Source organism: Euphorbia lathyris, chromosome 4 (genome assembly GCF_963576675.1).
Source record: "Euphorbia lathyris chromosome 4, ddEupLath1.1, whole genome shotgun sequence".
Taxonomy (NCBI): Eukaryota; Viridiplantae; Streptophyta; class Magnoliopsida; order Malpighiales; family Euphorbiaceae; genus Euphorbia; species Euphorbia lathyris.
The window spans coordinates 19,506,144-19,529,700 of NC_088913.1; the positions used below are offsets into that span (position 1 = coordinate 19,506,144).

General features: G+C 35.0%; 2 protein-coding genes across 2 annotated transcripts; both read right to left on the reverse strand.

Moving 5' to 3' along the window:
* Window positions 1-11,345: 11,345 nt before the first annotated feature.
* On the reverse strand, window positions 11,346-12,266 carry LOC136225992 (metalloendoproteinase 3-MMP-like). Its single transcript, XM_066014235.1, has one exon. It carries the CDS (start codon window positions 12,264-12,266, stop codon window positions 11,346-11,348), a length of 921 nt encoding a protein of 306 aa, XP_065870307.1.
* Window positions 12,267-22,714: 10,448 nt separating this feature from the next.
* On the reverse strand, window positions 22,715-23,347 carry LOC136226715 (probable histone H2B.3). Its single transcript, XM_066015342.1, has one exon. It carries the CDS (start codon window positions 23,258-23,260, stop codon window positions 22,841-22,843), a length of 420 nt encoding a protein of 139 aa, XP_065871414.1. The 5' UTR covers window positions 23,261-23,347; the 3' UTR covers window positions 22,715-22,840.
* Window positions 23,348-23,557: the final 210 nt, after the last annotated feature.

The following is a 23,557-nucleotide window of genomic DNA, read 5'->3' on the forward strand; positions in this document are numbered from 1 at the left end:
TGAACCCTTGGGAGAGGATGATGATGAGGCGGATGAAGGGAGATACGCCATTCATGTGGTTAGACGCTTATTAGTCTCCAGCCGACTAGAGGGCGATCAGAGGCATCAACTATTCCGGACTCGTTGCCTTGTGAACAAAGGGCGATGTAACGTAATCATTGATAGTGGTAGTCAGGAGAACATTGTGAGTAGCAGCGCCGTTCAGAAGTTCGGGTTGTTGGTAGAGGCGCACCCTGATCCCTACAGGGTGGGATGGATCAAGAACGTTGGCGAGTTGAGGGTGACCCAGAGATGCAAGGTACCGATTGAGATTGGTAACTATCATGATGAAGTCTGTTGTGATGTGGTCGATATGGACGCATGCCACCTATTGTTGGGCCGACCCTGGCAGTTTGATAACAACGCCACCCACGCCGGAAGAGAGAACACTTACAAATTTGTGAAGAATGGGGTGAAGTTTGTCCTTACACCAATGGTGAGAGCCAAAGGCCGACGAGAAGTCTACCTTGGTAGTCTGTCCTACACACAAATCGTTTGTCAGCGAATGTGAAGAAAGCCAAATGGTATACGTGGTAATGGTTAAGGCGAATCACGAATCCGCCCAAAGGGACGAAAGGGAAATGCCGAGTGAAGTGACCCGCCTACTTGGCGAGTATCAAGATCTGTTCCCGGAAGAGCTACCCAGTGGGTTACCACCTTTGAGGGACATCCAACATCATATCGATCTTGTGCCTGGGGCTAGCTTACCAAGCCTCCCACACTATCGAATGAGTCCGAAGGAGCACGACATCATGAGACAGAAAGTGGAGGAACTCATCGAGATGGGATACGTTAGGGAGAGTATGAGTCCTTACGCCGTTCCAGCTTTACTTACGCCGAAGAAGGATGGGTCTTGGCGGATGTGTGTTGATAGTAGGGCCATCAACAAGATCACCATCAAGTACAAGTTTCCCATTCCAAGGTTGGATGATATGCTGGACCAGCTTGGCGGATCTAAAGTCTTCTCCAAGATTGATCTCAGGAGCGGTTATCACCAGATACGTATTCGAGCTGGGGATGAATGGAAGACTGCTTTCAAGACTAGGGATGGATTATATGAGTGGTTAGTGATGCCATTTGGGATGACCAATGCCCCTAGTACTTTTATGAGGCTAATGAATCAGGTGCTTCGCCCGGTGATTGGGAAGTTCGTAGTTGTGTATTTTGATGATATTTTGATTCATAGCCAGACCTTGGCGGATCATAAGAAGCACTTGCAGACAGTATTTGATCTGTTAAGGAAACACCAGCTATTCTCCAACACCAAGAAGTGTGACTTTGTCATGGAAAGTTTGGTTTTCCTTGGATTCGTGGTTAGTGGCGACGGTGTCCAAGTGGATGGAGAAAAGGTGAGAGCCATCCGAGAATGGCCGACTCCGAGGAATGTGGGGGACATCAGGAGTTTTCATGGGCTAGCAACATTTTATCGAAGATTCATTAAGAACTTCAGTTCCATAGTGGCCCCATTGACAGAATGTTTGAAGAAAGGAAAGGGGTTCGAGTGGGCGGACGCCCAAGAAGAGAGCTTCGCCTTGATCAAGGAAAAACTGAGTACAGCGCCAGTGCTGGCGTATCCTGATTTTGATAAACTGTTTGAAGTTGAGTGTGATGCCAGTGGAATTGGGATTGGTGGTGTTTTGATGCAAGAGAAAAGGCCCATTGCGTACTTCAGTGAGAAGCTATGTGACGCACGGCAAAAGTGGGCAACGTATGATCAAGAATTTTATGCCATAGTAAGGGCATTGAAAGTATGGGAGCATTACTTAGTGGGGAAAGAATTCATTCTCTACACTGACCATCAGGCCCTCAAGTATCTAGGAAGTCAAAAGCAACTTCGAAGCTCCATGCATGCCCGATGGTCCGCCTTCATAGATAAGTTCCCCTATAAGCTTATCCATAAGGCGGGAAAACAAAATGTAGTGGCGGACGCCTTGAGTCGGAGGGTCGTGCTAATAAAAACCGTCAATCTGGAGACCGACTGCTTCGAACATATCAGAGGAGAGTACCTGGCGGATCCCGATTTCGGTAGCATTTGGGAGAAATGTAAAACCCAGCATGGAGATGGAGCGTATCACATCACGAATGAGTATCTAATGAGGGGTAACCAACTTTGTTTACCTTGCACTTCCATCCGTGAAAAAGTTATCCGCGATCTGCATGGCGGATCCCTGGGGGGACATTTTGGGCGAAACAAGACCTATGAAGCAGTAAGTTCCCGTTATTTCTGGCCCAAGATGAGGAGAGATGTGGCGTACCTAGTAGAACGATGCTATATCTTCCAGACCGCCAAGGGACACCCCACTAATGCTGGTTTGCAACTACCACTACCTGTACCAGAAACTATATGGGAGGATCTATCCATGGATTTTGTCCTAGGGTTACCCAGAACTCAGAGGGGCATGGATTCCATCTTTGTGGTTGTTGACCGATTCTCAAAAATGGCACACTTCATACCATGCCGAAAAACCAATGATGCATCGGCAACTGCTAAACTGTTCTTCAAGGAGGTCGTCAGACTACATGGCGTACCAAAGAGTATTGTCTCAGATCGTGACACGAAGTTTCTGAGTCACTTCTGGCGGACCTTGTGGGCTCTTTTTGATACTTCTCTGAAGTTTAGTACCACTGCCCACCCTCAGACAGACGGACAGACAGAAGCGGTCAATAGAACTCTGGGAAACTTACTGCGTAGCAAGTGCAAGGATAAGCCCCGGATGTGGGATGTGGTTCTAGCCCAAGCTGAGTTCGCCTACAACGGCTCTGTACATTCGGGAACCGGGGAGATCACCATTTGAGGTAGTATACACAAGGACCCCAAACCATGCCCTTGATATAGCATACCTTCCAAGGGGAAATGTGGCTGCCAACCAGCTGGCCCAGGACTATATGCAGATGCACCAAGAGGTAAGGGAGACTCTTGAGGATAGAAATCAGAAGTTAAAGGCTAAGGCGGATGAGCACCGCAGGGACCTACAGTTTGAAGTTGGAGATGAGGTCATGGTATATTTGGGCAAGGAGAGGCTCGCCAACACCGCAAGCAACAAACTTCGGCCTATGAGGTATAGGCCATATAAAATCACCAAAAAGATCAACGCCAATGCCTATCATATAGCATTGCCAAACTGGCTTGGCAAAGTCTCACCAGCATTCAACATCCGTGACCTTAGCCCATGGAAATCGGATGGTCCTTTAGAGCTCAACAAAAACGAATCAGTGCCGGACTCTTTTAAAGAAGGAGAGAATGATGCGGACATCCGAACTGGCCACACTGATCGCGCGGACTCTAGCGGGTCTTCAAGAATCAAGCTCACAGAGGATGCACCTGGAAGGGCGGATCCCCAAGACATGCGAGCAAGGCGGATCTAGGAGTACGCCAGAAGGCGTATCCACATATGAGCATGGGCGGATCGCCAAGATTACTTCCTCAGGAAGTCGACCAACAGACAGTCTGACTTTCCGTACCTGCGCCGTCGTACTCCTTGTCTGAGCAGACTATCCATTTTGCCCTTTGTCTTATGCCCTTTTGTAACCCTAGTAGGGGTAGTCCCTGTCCTTTGCTTATCTTTTAGAGGTTGTATTTAAACCCTCATTTTGTAAGGATATGGCAACTTTTTATCAATCAAATATCATTTCTCTTTGAGAATTAAGGTTTATACCTTGTTATCGGGATTCACTCCTTCAAGTTAAGCTTGAGAAGAACATCTTTGTTGGTTTACGACTAAAACCTTCATTTCTCGCTTTCAATCCGTATCAGAAAAAAACTTCACGAAAAATCAAATTTGCTCCTAAATTTATTAGAAATGTTTAAATTTTACCCTGATCGTATGTAAATTTAACTTCATAATAGAAATTTTAGCTCAATTTATTATTTTCTAAATAAACAACAGGAATTAGCGATGACAAGCACAATCGAGTTATTTCCTACGATAGGAGAGAAATCAAACTTCGACCCTTATCCCTAAAAACATCTAATTTTTTTGAACATGTTATACATATGGAGATATTTATCAAGATAAAATGGGATAAGAGTCAAATAAAATAGTTCAATTTTTACAAGTACCTAGTTAGAATATCATGTACAACTATTGGTAAAATTGATCTTATTTAAAAAAATTAAGAGTAAACTTGTATGGTAAGGATAAATAGACATTTTTAGTGGCAAGTTTAGATATTATCCTTTTTATTAAACTCATTATCAATAAGTTCTGAACCAAGTGTAGTCCGCCCGGTCAAAATCTAAAAAAAAATAGACACGGGAACTAAAAGGTGAGAATAAAAAAAATTGATGTGAGAATTTGTGTCGGATAGAGTAAAACCTCTATAAATTAATAATGTTAGGATCATGGAATTTTATTAATTAATAGAGTTATTAATTAATCGATAAATTAATAATTATTAATTTATAGAGTGATTTTTAAATTTTTTAGAAAAATTTTAAATTACTAATTTAAATAAAGTTTTGTCTAAAATCAATGAACAAATAAAATTAAATGTGCATTATATAAGTTAATTGAACTTGGAAGTTCATTGTATTTGTGTTAAAAATATTCAATGTATCATATAGTTAATGAATTACTATATAAATTTATATGGAGTGTTGTTTCAAATCATACCAATAATGAGGATAAATCTGAGGATAATTCAGTACGTTTGAAATCAGTCAAAGGAAAGCAAGTACTTATAGCATCATACACTCTTTACAATTTTTTATTACAATTTGACAAGGATACATCAGAACTTTTGAATTCACTGAGAATAGTTAGAGATGAAATTCAACTAGATTTAAATTTCAAGAAAAAATAAAATACTATAGATTCATATTTTGCTAAATTATCCTAAGTATGTATATCTATATATATATATTTCGCATATGTATTTGAGAAATTATTAATTTATAGAGGTAATAATATAATGTATTTATAAAGGGTTGTTCTGGAAAATTATTATCTTATTAATTTATTAAAATTGATCATTTTTTTGAAGTGGCCTAAGTTAGGATCAGAAGAAATTATTATTTTAAAGAGTTTATTAATTTATCGGGTATTAATTTACAGAGGTTTTACTGTACCTGTTAAAATAATGATTTATTAATATATTATTGATTTGCTTCAGTCAAAATATTAAAAACAAGGTGTCTTCTATGCTTACTTTGTTTTTGACAAAGTAAGATTTACTTTGTTTTTTCTACCATTGGATGAGCTTACTTTGTCAAAGTTCATCACCATCCAATGGTGGAAAAAATAAAGTAAGGCTTACTTTGTCAAAAACAAAGTAAGCATAGAACGGTGTCATCCCTGTATTATTACGGAAAAACAGATATGCCATTATATCAAATAAATCCACAAAACTAACTCTAAATTTTCCATAAACCTGCAAGGGTTAATACACATATTTGCCCTCGTGTTTTCTCGGAAAAACAGATTTGCCCTTAAATCAAATAAACCCACAAAACTATCCCTGAATTTTCCATAAACCTGCAATTATACCCTAATCTGACGGAGCTGCTAAACGGCGATGACATCAAACCTTCTTATCTCCAGAAAAACTTCAGAAAAGAACAACCAATCACAAACATAAAAAAAATATGCACATTCAATTTCGATTAAAAGCAAGTTAGAAGAACAGATTGGTCAAAATTCATTTTCATAAAAACTCAATCAACCTAATAAAATGGCGTCTAAACCTCCTAATTAATCCAAAAGCAATAACAATAGAAAACAATAAGTAACCAAATGAATTTTGATTGTCGTCATCCAATTTTTTTGGAGACAAGAAGGTTTGATGTCATCCCCGTTTAACAGCTCCGTCAGATTAGGATATAATTGCAGGTTTATGGAAAATTCAGGGATAGTTTTGTGGGTTTATTTGATTTAAGGGTAAATCTGTTTTTTCGCGAAAACACAGGGGCAAATATGTGTATTAACCCAACCTGCAATTATACCCTACGTTCTTCTTCTTTCTCTCGAAATTCAAAAGCTTAGGAAGCTTTCATCCATGGCAGCCATCTCATTTATTCTCCCTTCTTCCCCACTTCATCTCCTACATTTCTCTCTTACTTTCATCTCTCCTGTACTCTCTTAACTATCTTCCATGGTTTCTCACTCGTTTTTAGACCGAACGAAAATCGATGTTTTCATGTTCAGTTAATACATTAACATGTCCTTTATATAGACGTCTGAAATGAGCATCGGCCATGGCCAAGAAGTCTTTGTGTGAACAGCGGCCACAGGACATGATACTGAGATAGAAAAGATATTGAAGGGCTTATTGTGCGTTGGTGAAACCATTGATGGGAAGAAGCAACGAACAAGTGTATGTTAGAGCAGTTCCTTTAAGAGCTTCTTATTATGGAAGTGTGGAAGGGCTTATTTCAGATGGCGGATTTAGTTTAAACATAAACAATATTTAAAATATATAAAATAAAAAAGATAAAGGTGAAAACTCATGTTCTGAATGGTGAGATATGCTTTTGTCAAGCTGTAAAGAAATACAAAATTGCAGAATTCAGATGCTTGATTCTAGGTAATTATGGAAGCGTAATTTGATCAATTTGCACATTTAATGGTGAACTTCTATTAAATAATATGCTTCATTTAGTTGAAACCTTGTTGGTTTAGAATGATCTTTAAGCTGGCTTTGACACAAATGTGGAGGAGAGCACAGTTTACTTGTTAGGAAGAAGTGAGGGATGTTGAAACACATTTCCACAATGATTTTGATTTGACAAAATTATTTAAATTAGATTTAAATTCCTATGATAAAATATTCCAACACATTAAATTTAAATGCTTTGAATTATTTACTACTAATGTGTTTGTTAAATGTTGAGTATTTATATTGATAAGAATCAAAAGACATTAAAGACCAAAGACCAAAAGAGAATATCAAAGCCCAAGTCAACAGATCCAAGTCATTTGAAGAATGCAGCCCTCTAACAACTTCACGCTGAAGCTGTTGAGTCGAACGGATAGAAGACAGGTCAGCAGTTGACCTGAACAACTTCAAGACAAAGCTATTCCACTTTGGGAAAGATTCAGACACCGCAGAAAGCTATCTAGAAGACTTTGACATAATTAGAGAGACAATCTGACGCTTACCGACCGAAAGTACCTGTCACTTGAATCAGACAGAAAAGGCAACGTTCTTATTGGCCGAAGACACTGAGTACTGACGAGTGAAAGCGACAGCAATCTCGTGCATAATGACCTCTTTTTCCACAAACATAGCACTGGTCATTATTACGTCGATACACCTTATCATCTTCTTCATTATGGTTGTGACTATGGTGAGCTCCCCCTTGTTGCCAACTCCTTCTTTGTAGACTTCTCTGCCATCTGTCTCCTTTAGATCTTTTTCCGAATCTCGAACTCGCGGTGTTTGGATCATTTCTCTCTTTATTACTAAAAAGAGCTTTATTTTCATCTTTCACTGAGACTTTAGACATTTATTTGTGTAGAGCCTCTTGATTAGCCAAAATATTTTCCAATTCATTAAAATTTGGCTCTTTAGCCCATCCACGGGTTGCTGCGACAAGAGCGTTAAATTCAGGACGCAACCCATGGACTATAATTCTTCTCATCCTTGTTTCGGTGATTTTATTTTCAGGATCCAATTTTGAAATTTCTTTACATAAAGTTTTAACTTTAGTAAAATATTCACTCACCGTCATGTCATTTTGCGAGACCAACAGTAACTCGTTCTCGAGTTGTTGGAGCTTGGCATCGTTCGTTCTTGCAAATAATCCAGCAAGAGTGTCCCATGCTTCTTTGGGGTTTTTAGCATCCTTGATGCGTTGCAACAAATCGTCCTCCACAGAAATTGATAAAGCATACATAGCTTTACCACACTTGATCTTTCACCTTTTAAGGTCATTTTATTCTGTCGGAGGTGTTGTGTCATTTCCTCCAACTGTCTCCAACAAGTCTTGGTCGAGCAAATAAAATTGCATACGAATACTCCAAGTACTATAATTATTATTATTGAGTTTTTCCAGAGTGCTTACCGAGGTAAACATGTCTGACATGACGACTTGGTTATCTCCTTTAATTAACCAAGTAAATTTGGTCACTGATAAATAATTTTTACAGTCCCGGACTGCGCGCTAAAAATACCTCGTACCACCACGATCCCGGATCGCGAACTTTCGAAGCACCCGACTCCCAGTCCCTGACCGCTTGCTTGCACTCAACCACGTACCAGTCCCTGACCGACCGCTCTGATACCACTTGTTAAATAAAGTGTGGAGGAACTTGCTAGTATAAAAACAATATTTTATTAAATTCAATACAAAAATAACTCACTCAATACACAATTTTCTTTGCTGGACATGCACTCACTTTCTTCTTTTTTATTTTATTTTATGTCCACTCTTAGCTCACCTACCTATGCACTAATCTATACTTGCCTATTTATACTAGAACTATGTCGGTTAAAAATACAATATTAGCCACAAAATCTGTTATTGAAAATAAGCCACACATTGTATAGATATTATTGGGCCATTAGATCATTCTTTCAAATTCTAGACAATTCTAAAAATCAGTGTTGCATATTTCTCAATATTCAACACCACCAATTTGACAATCTCTCAAATCAAAATTTCATTAGTTTTCTTACATTTCTCAGCACTACCCCAAAGCAACAAAAACATGAGAAGCAAAGCAAATAAGATAACCAAACTCACAAAAGCATCAATTAAGATTCTTTGCAAGGCTAGAGATGTTTATGTTAATGGTATGCTCGGTTTCTCCGGCGGTGTTAAGGCGGGCTATGGAAGCGCAGGCATAGGGGGCGGTGTTGCACGCCTGCCTAAGAGTTTTAGTGTTAATTCTTCAATGGAAGTGGATGAAGAGGAATTGAGGCGACTGCTAAGGTTGAAGTCTAAGAAGGAAAATGAAATAGGATCTTATATGTAATTAATTAGAGATAAATGTAATTAATTAAGAATAGATTTTACACCACACCACACCCAATCCGGTTCGGACGGCGGCGCGCGCGTGTGGTGGTCAACCAAGAGGTAGGTCCTCACCCTTTCATAAAAGTGGGCATCTCTTAGGGCACACCCCAAGTGTGTGAAGATCTCCTTAATAAGTATCTCCACCAAGTGCTTTGAAAGCAATGTGAGATACTTTCCATCTTAAAACTTAAAGGTATGGGCTCTTTTTCATAAATTAAAATTGGGCCAAGCCCAACACTTAGGTACATATTCTCGGTGGGTCATGGAAAAATATTGCATCTGCTCCGTATGCAGGCTATATGTTAGCATTTCCTACTTATTTGAATGGTGCACTTCATTGGTTTTATCATCTTGGTGAGAAATCGAGTCTTGTGGGTTCATTTGATTGTGAAAAAAATGTTTCCTACAATTTTAATCACCTCCATTAAAGGATGGCAACAAGGTGAATGTAGGCATGAGAGTTCTAAAAGGGTGTCTTTGCGTGTGTGACTTTTCGAATTAATCATTGATTTGTGTTTGGGTGATAGATTTCCACTAACTTGATAATGCTACTTTCAAAGCTAAGCTTGGTTCCAACAAATTTCACATGATGGAGCCGCAACTTTATAACTAATTTTTCAAGCACGGATGAACTGCAAATTGCATATACAATTCCAGGGAGTTACTTATCAAAATTACTATCATAGTTGCAATTTAATAATAGAGAGACAGAGACATTCGAACAATAATCAGAATGAAAATCCAAAGTATAGTGTAAAGTAAATCTATACTGAAAAACACACTTCCTAATGTATTGGATTCTAATATTTAAAAGCTATCAAATATTTGAGAGACAGAAAAAAAAATTCACCTTGAAAATATTTTCAACTCATCATCAAAATTGAGCTTCTTCACATGTTGAAACTGCTCAAGGATCTATTTGGCCACATTTTCTTCTTAAAAATCAATATCAAGAGTTGCAGAAACAGAAGATGGCAGATTCATCACTTTAAGATTTCCAACATCCGAAGCATAGTACTTCAATTCCTCAAGGTTTGGACATAAATTTTCAATTGCACAATTTCTATCATTTTCTTCTAAAACTAATTTCTTCAAAGAATTTGAAACAATAACAAGCTCCTCATACAAAAATCCCTTAACTCCAACCGGATAAAACATTTTCAATAATTTGACGAGTCAAGTTAGCATTGCCGAAAGTCGATGCCCTGACAGATAATTCCTCTAGATTTGAAAATAAAATTTCAATATGATCAGTAGGGTTATCACGATTAACATCTACAATACTCAATGTTTTCAAAGATTTGGAAATAATAGTATCTCAATTAACAACAGTACAATTGCTTAATTCCAAAGATTCAACGGAAGAACTGCCTGATACAGCATTCTGAATTGCTGCAAATGGAAAACCAAAAGATTTCAACTTCTGTGACTTGAGAGATGATCAATTTACCCTCCACTTACGATTAAAAAATTAAAAAATTAAAAAATGTACTGTATTTTGTACGAGTTGGTGAAAAAAAATTTGTGAATTTATAAATTTAATATCTAATTCTATCATTAAATCATAAAAAATATGAAACTTTTTTTAGAGACAAGGGATATCTAATTTGTGCGGAATAAAGAACAAATATCTGTGTTTTATAATAATGTCTGCAATTGACCCAACTTGCCACTTATGGCTAAAATTTATCTTTGATGCCAAAGTTCGGGGTAAAATTGCACTATCTTAGAGGTTAGGAGTAAAATTGCTCATTGTTAGGAGTATTTTTGCACTTTATCCATGTAAATTATAACAAAACATATAGGATCATACATTGTGTTAGATGTGTCTTACAAAAATTCTGGCGATAATATCCAAATGACTCCTATTGTTTTGGGGGATTACAAAATTATACCTAACATATGAAATAAAATAAAAGGCTCTTTTTATGAAATGATAAAAAAAAAAATTGCTCTTTTTTTTTTTGAAGAAAAAAAATTTGCTCTTAATATTAATCGATATTAATTTATTCATACTTAAGGTCCGTTTGATTTACATGTTGTTTGTTGTTGGGAAAACTACTTTCCATGTATAAAATACGTAGTTCCATTATTTAACTACATATCAGACCTTCCAAAAAAAATTGATCAATAAACTAAAACATTTTGGTGTATTTTATTAAGGTTATTTGTAACTCTATTGATAAGAGACACTTTGGTAGTATATTTTTGTTGTGAGTGTTAGACAAAACCACCATGTTTGACAATTGCTTGCTCAAAAGTGAAATTATATAGGAAAAACTTGAAAAAACTGTTACTAAAACTTATTCCAAGAAACAAGAAAATGAAAAGAAAAATAAATTCAAGAAAATCAAATGCTATACAAAGCCTTGATGCCTTGAATATCATCATCACTCATACCCTTGATGACCCCAGGAAGAATGGTGGGAAACATAATAGCATTTTCCACAGATGAATGTGCAAGTCCAAGAAGATGTCCAATTTCATGCAAAGCTACTGTCTCTATGTCAACACCATCATCTACTTTTCCTACTACCCATTTTTCATCTGCATCAAAATGAAGTATCCCAATTTGGGGTGGCATTCCATGAGCTAGAATTCCTCCAGGACCATCAAATGGTAACCCATCTCCATGCCCACCACTGTAAAAATTCACTTTTAAATCTGCACTATCAAAATATTCTGTTATTTCAAAAGTGAATTGTGAGTTAGCTTCCCATGTTTTAAATGCTCTCTTCACCGGTGCCACTGCTGCCGGCGGTGTATTCAACTGAAACCCGTACGTCAAATGATACTTATATGGTGGCCATCTAGGGTTCCCAGGAATAAAAGCAAAGTGTGATACTATTTTGAATTTTGATGTATTGCTTTGTTTCCTAGATTCCATCCTTGTATTTCCATTGATGATATCTGCAACTCCGCATCTAGGTAGGGTCATTTGTGAGACTGTCTCTGAATCTAAAATTCCGGTGCGGTTCAGATGGAAATTGATTTGGTATGTTTTGATTGCGGATTCTAATTGATTATCAAAATCATCGTTGTTGAAAAGGGATTGGTTTTGATAGTTTAAGTAACCAAAATGTTGAAGGTACTTCTTTAGTCCTTGAATGCCTTTCATGTTTTCTCCCTTATGACTTCCTTGGAGATGTTTGAGGAAATTGAATGATGATGGTTTCTCATCATCTTTTGAGGCTGCGAAAGCTATGTTGGAGATAAGGGATATGGAGATCAAAAGAATGAAAGGAAATGAAGAAAATGTTTTAGATGCCATGGAATAAGCACTAGTTAGCCTTTGTTTCGGAGTTTAGAGGTTAATGGAGTGATATTTAAAGGATGTAAAAGGCTACTGATGGAAATGAAAATTAAAAATTAAAAATTAGACGTATGTAAATGAGAGATAAAAGTTTAATTTCATTTGAGAATTTAAATATATAGAGGAATGAAAGTTAAATTTACTCTGCAGAGATAAACAAAATTTAATGAACTTTAAGTTACTTCCATTAACCCTCAATTTAGAGGTTAGAGTTTGGACGTTAAATTAAAGTAAATATTTAACCTTCATTAACTTTTATTTACTCTCTAAAAACAATTCCCAAACAAGATTAATGTGATATTTAACATTTCATTACTTCCATTTACCTTCGGTAACTCTCTCCCAAACAAGGGCTAAATCAAAATAATTAATTTCCTGATAAAACCATAGTTTGAAGGTGTGGTGCAAACTTGAATATCGGGTGGTGATGGAAAAAATGAAAATTGGTGTAGACCGAAGAGTAAAGACATTTAAATTGTGAGAAATAAATATTCAAATTTTTAATCGTAGTTATTAAAGAATTAAATATCATTAATGGAATTAAATGGAATCAACGTTTTAATGGGATGAGTTAGTGGTTATTAGTGGTTACATTAATTTTTAATTGATATTAACATGAACTAATTCAGTAGATTAATTCGTTATTACATAAACTAATTACAGTAAAACCTCTATAAATTAATATTGTTGGGATCATGGAATTTTATTAATTTATAAAAATATTAATTAATCAATAAATTAATAATTATTAATTTATAGAGTGAATTTAAATAGTTTTAAAAATAAATTTTAAATTACTAATTTAAATAAAGTTTTTGGTCTAAAATCAATGTATATTCATTATATTTTTACTAAATAAAATTAAATATGTATTAATTAAGTTAATTAAATTTGAAAGTTCATTGTAATTATGTTAAAAAATATTCAATGTATCGTAATTACTGAATTACTATATAAATTTCTATGGAGTGTTCTTTCAAATGATACCAAAAATGGCTTCTCATACTTTGCTAAATTACCCTATGTATATATCTATATATATACTTGACATATGTATTGGAAAAATTATTAATTTATGGAGATAATAAAACAATGTATTTGGCTGTCCTTATTCCTGATTTACTGTTTTTCTTCTCGAAGAAGCTCTTTGTTATTACTAAAAGCTTTGAAAGAGATTCCCTTGTTCTCCCCTCCCCGGATAAAGAGATCCTGCTAGTTGGCTGGAGTAAGCCTAGAGAAGGGTTTGCTAAGTTGAATACTGATGGCTCCTGCCTTAGCAATGGCAGAATTGCTGCCCGAGGAGTTCTTCGGGATGCTGGTGGCAATTGGATGGCGGGGTTTACCCATAACTTGGGGATGGGCTCCTCCTTTTCTGCGGAGCTCTGGGGTATCTTGTCAGGTATTAAACTCGCCATTCGCATGGGTGTTAAAAAGCTCTCGGTGGAATCTGATAATCTGGAGGCTATTAACAGGATTTCAGATAGCCAGGCTGTTTGTCTGAAGAGCCAGAATCTCATCAAAGCTATTTTGAGGCTTCGTCCTGCCTTTGAGTATCTTAATTTCTCCCATATTTTTAGGGAGCAAAACCGCGTGGCGGATCGCTTAGCAGCTGCTGGGCATGGGAGAATGTTAGGTGTTTCTACCCTATCTGTTTCCTCCTTCTTTTCTTTTGCCTTCTCTCCTAGAGGATACGATTGGAGTCAGCCTTCCTAGACTGATCCCGGTGTAGGTTTTTTGTTGGTTTTGTTTTTTTCCTTTCCTTTCTTACAAAAAAAAATAAAGGTTATTTCAAAAAATTATTATTTTATTAATTTATTAAATTTGATTATTTTTTGAATTGGTCCAAATTAGGACCAGAAGAAATTATTATTTTAAAGAAATTATTAATTTATCGTGTATTAATTTATGAAGGTTTTACTGTAAAGAAGAAAAAACATTCCAACAGTTTTATTATAAGAGTTATTCTGTAGTGTCTCATATCTAAACCAAGATATCATGATAAGAAATATATCACATTAAAACTTGGAAATTGGAAAATGAAAAAAAAAAATAAGGTATGGCTTTAGTTGATAGTAATTTTGTAAAGCATGATGGAATTTTAAGTAATCAGATCACCAAAATTGAAAACCATAAAAATAAAAAAAAATAAAAAAAAAGTTCATTAAAAATCAAATTTGCTCCTAAAGTTATTATAAAAGGTTAATTTTACCCTCGTCATATAAAATAACTTAAATTTAACTCCATAATAGAAATTTTAGTACAATTTATTATTTTCTAAATAAACAATGGGAATTAGTGATGACAAGTGAATTGTGTCATTCACCGTTAGATCTAGTCTTATTAGAATCATAAGGTGGAGATTCAAAACGTCCTACGGCTTAGATTTAATAAGCCTAGATCTAACGGTAAATGTCCAAATTCACTTGATCATTAAGGTCCATATGAACATTCATGTTCCTACTAGGAGAGAAATCGAACTTCAACCTTTATCCCTAAAAGCATCTAACTTGTTTTGAATATGTTATACATGTGGAGATACCTATCAAGAAGAAATGGAATAAGAGTCAGATAAAATAGTTCAATTTTAACAAATACGTAGTTAGAACATCATGTATAATTATTAATAAAATTGATCTTATTTAAAAATGTTAGGAGTAAACTTGTAGAAATAAACATTGTACTATTTCATATAATAATAGACATTTTTAGAGGCAAGTTTAGATATTATCCTTTTTATTGAACTCAAGGGCCGGCTCCAGGGGGAGTTCCCCCAAGCCAGCGCCTAGGGCCTCACCTTTGGTGAGGGACTCATATTTTTTTTATATAAAAAAATGCCTCCTGAACATTGTATAAAAAGGGCGGCCCGGTCGCATTACGCGTCCCCGCTGAGCGAGGGTCCGGGGAGGGGTCCCACCACAAGGGTGTATTGGGGGCAAGCCTTCTCTTACCAATTTGATTGGCAAGAGGCCGCTCCTAAGACTCGAACCCGTGACCTCTGGTCACACGGCAACAACGTTTTACCGTTGCGCCAAGGCTTTGTATGTTAAGTTAAAATTTGAGGAGAGAGAATGAAAATTCATCTCCAACAGCCTCTTAGTGGCTCCTCAAATCACTAAGAGCTTCTCCATCCTCTCTATTAATAGAGAGCCTTTCTCCACCTCTTAGTGCCTCCTAACTTCATTTTTTATTAATAATTTATTACTGAATAGATTGAGGATCAACTCATAAAATTTTGGATAATTCGATGGTCAGATAGTGGTTTAAGCCTTGTAATTTATAAAAAACGTCTAACTCAACCAATCTCTAAATATCAAGATAAATTATTCTCTTTCTCCCCCCCCCCCCCCCCCCCAGAATCTTACGATTAGATTTGAGTTCAACCGTCCAAGATTAATTTGTAGGATTTAGTACTTTATCGTCTGCTTGCTTCTCTCGTGACTGATAAGAATAAACTTGATTTTACATGTACAAAAGTAAGAAAAATAATTATTTATTAACTTTAACTTTATGTTATTATTTGATTTTTGACTGTCAAGATTAGCATATGATTTGAATTGTAATTAATAATATATTGATTTTATTATTTGACATTTATTATTTTTAAAATAATATTGAATTTAGATGTGAAAAGAAATACAAAGATTACCTAGGGCCTCCAAAATACTGGAGATGGCCCTAAACTCAACCAATTAAATCTAATAACCATCTTTGATGACCCGCATTATCCATAAGTTCTACACTGAACCAAGTGTAGTCGGCCCGGTCAAAATCGAAGACATGGAAGTCAAGTAAGTTCGATCAAACTTCCAATTAGGTAGGTTGAAATTTACTTTTCTTAGAAACGTTGGGATAAGCTATTTCACATGTTAGGGGTAGATATACACTTCACACAAAATAAAATGGACATATTTGGACATTATCCCTAATTATTATAAATTAAATGTTAAATAATTTATTAGTCTCCACATTTTTACGTAATACATTGTTTAGTCGCTTTATTTTTAAAAACATATTATAAAGTCCATATTTTTGTCATTGTTAACCCTTTGGTCCTTTTGTCTATTTCTTTTAGATTTTTAACTAAAAATATATTAGCTTTAGGATAGCCGTAGTGCGATGCAAAATAGTTGTGTTACTCTGTTATTTTCTGTCTTGATGTTTATATTGAATATAACGATTAAAAATCTAAACAAATAGACACATAGACTAAAAGATTAATAGTGACAAATGATAGAGACCTTATAATGTGTTTTTTAAAATATGAGGATTAAACAATGTGTTATATAAATAAGAAATGACTGATAATATTTATCCGGAAAAAAAATGTATGATACAAATGTACAAAATACATTACACCAATATACTTAAACTTTACCCCACTTCTTAATTTGGTACATAAATTTCATTTTGTCTTAAAAAAATATACATTAAGTAAACATGATTTGATAATTTAGTATTTTTCACCGGTCATTAACGCGAGTTCGACAATATTTTATTGGAACCCACTTCCTCATTTTCTTCCTGCTCTTTAACCCTTTTAGCTTTTAATTTTAAATAAGGAAGTGTCTGGTGAACAACAGATAAAGATAAGCTCTCAAACACCTTCCAATAGAAAGACCTAATCTCACCCTACTTCTTAGGCACAACCTCTGCGATCCCATTGATAACTGGGGTAAACAAAATCTTTTTTTTTCCATCACAATCTTTCCCACCTTATCTACATTGTAAGCCCTAATCCTTAAACATAATAAGCCAAGAACCACATGCCTTCTTCATATGCTCCTTCCAGTTCTTATATTTCAAATCAACCACCTTTGCTGAGAAAGACTTGATCCATCAGTACCTGACCTTAGTGGAGTTATCTTTTACTTGGAGTAAATTATATCAAACGTACCTAAATTATACTTCAATTCACATTTTGATATCTAAATTACATTTTGTCCAAAAAATATACCCTAAATATGGATGACTAAACAATTTAATAATTTTAACAGGCACTAACCAGTCAATTCGAATTTGACTATTTATTTGACCAATTTTAAAAGTTTGACTATCTATTTAACCAATTAGCCTTTAAATAATATAGGCAAAAAGCATCCTGAGGCCCCTGATCTTTCATTGTTTGGTGCATTAAGCCCTCGATCTTTTATTTAGACACATTGAGCCCCTGATCTTTCACCATTTGGTGCATTAAGCCCTCGATCTTTCATTTAGACACATTGAGCCTTTGATCTTTCATATATGAGTGTATTAGGTCCTTCCATAAATCAATTAATATATAGGTTTATTAAGGGCATGTTTGGTTAGGTTTATATAATTGCAGCGTTTCGCATTTTCTCTGGACACTGCAACATTTTGGAGCTTTTCACGAAAAGCTCTTTTCATGAACAGTTGTTTGTAGTTATTTGTTATTGATAAAACTACCCTTCTTATTTCCACAAAATGTGTTTCAATTTTAACATTATTTTTATTTTTAGAACATAATTATCGAAAAACAAGGTTTTATTGTGTTCAATAAATTTTTTATTTTTTATTTAAATTATTTTTATTAATTTGTATAATATATTTTTTATTTTAGAATTTGTTATTTTTAGAACATTATTTGTTGTCACACCAAACATGCCCTTAATAAATCTATATATTAATTGATTTATGAAAGGACCTAATACACCCATATATGAAAGATCAAGGGCTCAATGTGTCTAAATGAAAGATCGAGGGCTTAATGCACCAAATAGTGAAAGATCAGGGGCTCAATGTGTCTAAATAAAAGATCGAGGGTTTAATGCACCAAACAATGAAAGATCGGGGGCCTCAGGATGCTTTTTGCCAATAATATATTATTTACATTCCAACCCTCTGTCGTTTCCATTCCTATTCCCTCTCCAATTTATCTCTCTCTTTCTCTTTCTCTATTACCACTTCTTCCCCACCGCCATTTCTCAATTGATATTTGTTTTCTCTCTTTCAGAATTCTTTTTTCATTTTCTATGCATTTGTTGTGCTTATATTAGAGTTCGTTCGAAATTGATGTTTGCAATGTATAGGTCAGGGATCTGAATGTTGATGGATGAATTCCCATGATTCATGTAAATGTTCTACACTGTTAATGCATTAGCAATGTATAAAAAAGTTTAATTTCCTTGAATAGAAAAACACGGTATATTATTAATTAGTGGAGTTTGCTAAGGGAAACTCGAGCCTTCACCAAATGAGGGTTGGAGCTGCTTAATTGACGGTGGTTAGCACTCCAACCACCCCCAATTCTCCACGCCAATGAGGCGTGGAGTGCCAATTTCAACAAAAAAAAATTTGTTGAAGTTGGCTGTTCAACTAAATGGGTAGAACAATTATTTTATTTTATTCTAATTCTGTAATTTTTATGTTTTGATGAAAATTATTAATTTGTTTTTCTCAAACAATATTTTGTTAATTTAGGTTTAATTTTAAAGAGTTTTTTAGTTAAATGTTATTAAAATTATAGGATTAAGGTGTAAAATACCCCTGACGTTTTGGGGCAGGATGAATTTTACCCCTAACATTTAAAATGGTACAATTTTATCCCTAACGTTTGTAGCCAAGCGTAATTTTACTCCTAACGTTGATGATTTGAGATCAAATGATTTCTCAAATTGACCCAAATCATCAACGTTAGGGTAAAATTGATTGTGGCTACAACTTTAGGGGTAAAATTATACTATTTTAGAAGTTATGGATAAAATTGCACTTGACCCAAAACGTTATGGGTATTTTTGCACCTTAACCCATAATTATATTGTGTAGTATATATTTTTTTATAAATTAATGTATATTTTGGATAAAATTGCAATGATTAAATTAAATAATATATTTAAAAAAACATATAGTAAAACTAACGATAATTAAGATAACGTTCAATTTGAAATAACATTAACACATAATTTAGAACAACAATAATAATAGTAAGCTAAACACGGCAAGATTAAAAAAAACGACATGACTATTGGAACATGTTACAACAATAATACTAGAGACGCAATTTAAATAAAATAACGACATGACTAGTGAAACACTAATCTATTCCATGAAAAAATTATAATCTGGTAACTCATGGCTTGGTGGTTAAAGATTGTTCAAATAACTAAAGTTGTTCATGTTGAATGGCGGAGGCAGTTCAGACGCTTGAGATTGTTCTGCAATCCTAGCTTGCAAAATTTTTTTATTTTCTAGCTTCTAGTATTCACGTTCAACTGGATCTTCAATGGCATTGATATCCTTCGACATTATGTAGAATTTCATTTTCTTTTCACGAATTCGATTTGCTTTCTCACGAGATTGAATTGATCATTCTACCAAATCATAAAATTTTGGATCTTCTTCATTTGTGTTTTCCATTATTGCTTTTGATCGAGTTTCTTTTTTCTTTTTAAGTTCTGCCTTTTTAACTCCTAATGGTCTTTCCGATCCTGATGTCGAATTATTTTCATTGATGTTAATACTAATATGAGACAGACCTGGTGATTGTTGTGTTGGAAATTCAGAACTTAGAGTCTCGGACTCCAACGATAAGAATGAAGACTGTGACTTTCTCAATTTCTTTTTACCCTTTTGGACATTATCATTAAATTTTGGCAAATCTTTCATCATAGTCCAAACATGATCAAATTTGAACCCCGTTTTCCATTTGATATATGTCTTCATTAGTGTTCTTGCTCTTGCCATCTGAAATAAATTAAAAACTATTATGAAAGATTCATCATGCCTACAAATTTAAGCAATGAGATTAAAGAAATAAGAAATACTAACTATATCTTGAGGAGATATACCACTTATCCTCATCCCTTCAATCTGTCGGATGCACCCTTTTAACTGTCTTATAGCCTTCTCAATTTTTTCTACTCGGGACTCTAATGATCTCCAGTTTCTCTCCTCCCAACTCATTTGTTTTCTTCCATTGTATGCAATTTCTACTCGTTTCCACATTTCTTGTCTATTTTGATTTGCCCCCGTAGTCAAAATCTTGTGTAATCTCCATATAAGTAAAGCATAAAAGCTCGTCTTCTGCATTAGTGAATCCATCTCCACGAGTCATTATGTAAAACTATATGTAAGAATAAGTGTTTTGAATGAAGTGAATGCAATTTAAATCTAACGATTAAGGTATTTATAGAGGAAAAAAAATTGTTTTCCCAATATATCAACTCTTCCCACTGTACTAACTGTGTCCAAATCTTTCTGATATATAGTGATTGTGCCCAAAGCTTCATAGTAGAAAAAATAGTCATTTATGAAGAAAAAATATTCATTTTCCCTAGATTCTAACTCTGCCCAATAAAGCAAATGATGACATTCTTTTCAATATTTTTCATGGACATGTCTTTTTCAAATATATACTTACTGCGCATCACTCCATTTTTCAATAAAACAAATGATGACATTCTTGGATATTTCTTTCTAAAATGTAATGATTGTGCCCCAATTTCTTTTTTCCATAAAGCAAAAGATAATATTCCTGAACTTACCTTATTTTAATTGTATATAAATACTAGACACCACTTCAACTCATTTTATTCACACTTCTTTATTACATTTTATTCGTACTCAAACTTGAGCCATTTCGAAATGAGTTTATCTCTTACTAGTGATTCATTTTCAAACGATGGCATTGATCATGAAATCACAATGAAGTTATTATCTCGATATAAAAAAATATAAAGAACATGGTAGTTAGAGTACCGGCTCATCTCATGTTGGCTTAGTCAAAGGTCATCGAGTTATTTATCGTAACCGTGAAGAAGCAGATAAAATATAAACGAGGATTACTTTAGTAGTAATCCACGATTCGATGCTAAGACTTTTCGAAGAAAGGTTCAGAATGTTTCGTGATCTTTGTATCCGTATTTAGGGATGGCAACGAGTACTCTACTCGCGGGTACCCGACACTATCCGATCCTAATGGGACTACTTGTACCATGTATAAAAGGGTATGGGACGGGTATGGGATCAAAACCATTACTCGTTAGGGTAATGGGACGGGTATGGGAATACCCCCTAGGGTACCCGTTACCTGTCATAACTCTTTTACATATTAAAAAATAGGGTTAATTACAAATACCTACCTTATGGTTTGGCCGATTTGCGAAGTGGTACATGTGGTATTTTTTTTTTTGCAAACACAACCCTATGGTTGCAAAATTTTACATGTTTTTTTTACTTTGCCAAATTTGGCCGATAACGACTTCGAAATGAAAATTTTCAAGAATTAAACTTGTTTGGTATCATATTTACTATGGAACCATATTCTTAATTTTTCAAAATCATCATTTTTAGAGGTTTTTCTCTCTAAACATTATTTTTCTCTCTCATAAAAAACAACACCTAAATGACCTCAAACCTAAAAAGTTGAAGAATTAAAGTTGCTTAAAATATCATTTAGCTCTTGAAAATTTTTATTTCAAAGTCGTTATCGGCCAAATTTGGCAAAGTAAAAAAAAACATGTAAAATTTTGCAACCATAGGGTTGTGTTTGCAAAAAAAAATACCACAGGTAACACATCGCAAATCGGACATTTTGTGGAGAAATATTTTGCCACTAAATGCTATTTTTTCGCCACAAAATCCCTTAGTGGCGAAATCATACTTCGTCCTCAGTTCGACACCCTATAGGCGCCACACTAAGTGTTTATGGCGATTTTTCGTTTTGCCACAAGTGGGTATCATATTGTGGCGAAATATATATCATCACTTATTTCATTTATTTCCCCACGGATAAATATTTTATTTTGTTTAATATTTAGTTTTGTGGGAAATAAATTCGCCACAAAAAAATCATAGTTTATGTGGAACACATTATACCGCCACTGATAAGTGACATTGTGTGACAAAAAATTTGCCACAATTGATATATGTATTATGGAGAATATATATTTCGCCATTGATGAGTGACATTGTGTGACGAAATATTCGTCACAAATAATATGTTATGGGGAATTTGTTTTTCGACAATGATGAGTGACATTATGCGGCAAAACGTTTGTCACAAAATTTTCTATATGTTATCGGAAATGTGTATTTCGCTATTGATTTGTTGCATTGTGTGACAAAAAATTCGCCATTCACTAATATTTTATGGGAATGCAATTTATTTTCTAGGAATGCATTGTATGACAAAAAAAATTCGCCATTCACATACATCTTTCTCCCGAATGCAATTTTTCTATAATCTAATTAAATGTATGAAAATCTTCTTTCAACTGTCAAATGTGAAATTCCAAAAAATTAAATAAAATAAAATATGGATCTTAATGTTCATAGTTAATTTTCTTTTTAATCAGAGACTTGAATAGTGATTGCAACAGATCAAGTGCTGAATGGATAAAAATTAAAAAAATTAAGAACTAAATGCGCAAATTAAAAAAATCATAAAATTCAGGGTCTCTAATATGATACTGTGTTTATCATTGCATTTTGCAAAGGAAAAAACCCTAAATCAAACATAAAGATCCCGCAGCCTTTACATCTACTAACACCAAATCAGATCATTAGAGAAAAACCTAAGAGCTTGTAAATTTGGTAACCGCCTTGGTATCCTCTGAAACGGCATGCTTGGCCAACTCTCCCGGAAGAACAAGTCTCACGGCGGTCTGGATCCCCCTAGAAGTAATTGTCGGCTTCTTGTTGTACCTAGCCAAACGAGACGATTCCTGAGCCAATTTCTCGAAAATATCGTTGATGAAACTGTTCATAATCCCCATCGCCTTGCTGGAGATCCCGATATCAGGATGAACCTGTTTCAAAACCTTGAAGATGTAGATCTTGTAAGTCTCTACGCTCTTCTTCGTCCGCTTCTTCTTCTTGTCAGCGCCTCCGCTTTCCTTCGACAATTTCTTCTCTGCTCTCGGCTTTTTCTCTGCTGGCGCCTTTTCGGCCGGCTTCTTCTCGGCCATTTTCTTCTCCGCTGCCTTAGGTGCCATCGGGAATTGAAAATATTAGAGAGATATGAAACTTTTGAAGGGAAAAACAAGATGCTTCAGTGAATTGGTGAAAGTATCCGATGGAAGACGAATTCGTATATATTGGGAAAGGTGGATGAGATTTGATTGGCTGGTTAAGAGAGCCACGGATTGATGACGTGAATGACTAATAACCGTGGATTGATAAGGACTATAATGAACGCATGAGATTTGTCAAGAGGAGCGGGCGTTAAAATTACTAAATTGAAGTGGATTTTGGGGAACTACGAACTACGGTGGATCTTAACGCATAGGGAA

What these genes read in the sequence shown, in the direction of transcription:
- LOC136225992 (XM_066014235.1), bottom strand. Translation starts at nt 12,266, where the DNA reads ATGGCATCTAAAACATTTTCTTCATTTCCTTTCATTCTTTTGATCTCC.
- LOC136226715 (XM_066015342.1), bottom strand. Translation starts at nt 23,260, where the DNA reads ATGGCACCTAAGGCAGCGGAGAAGAAAATGGCCGAGAAGAAGCCGGCC.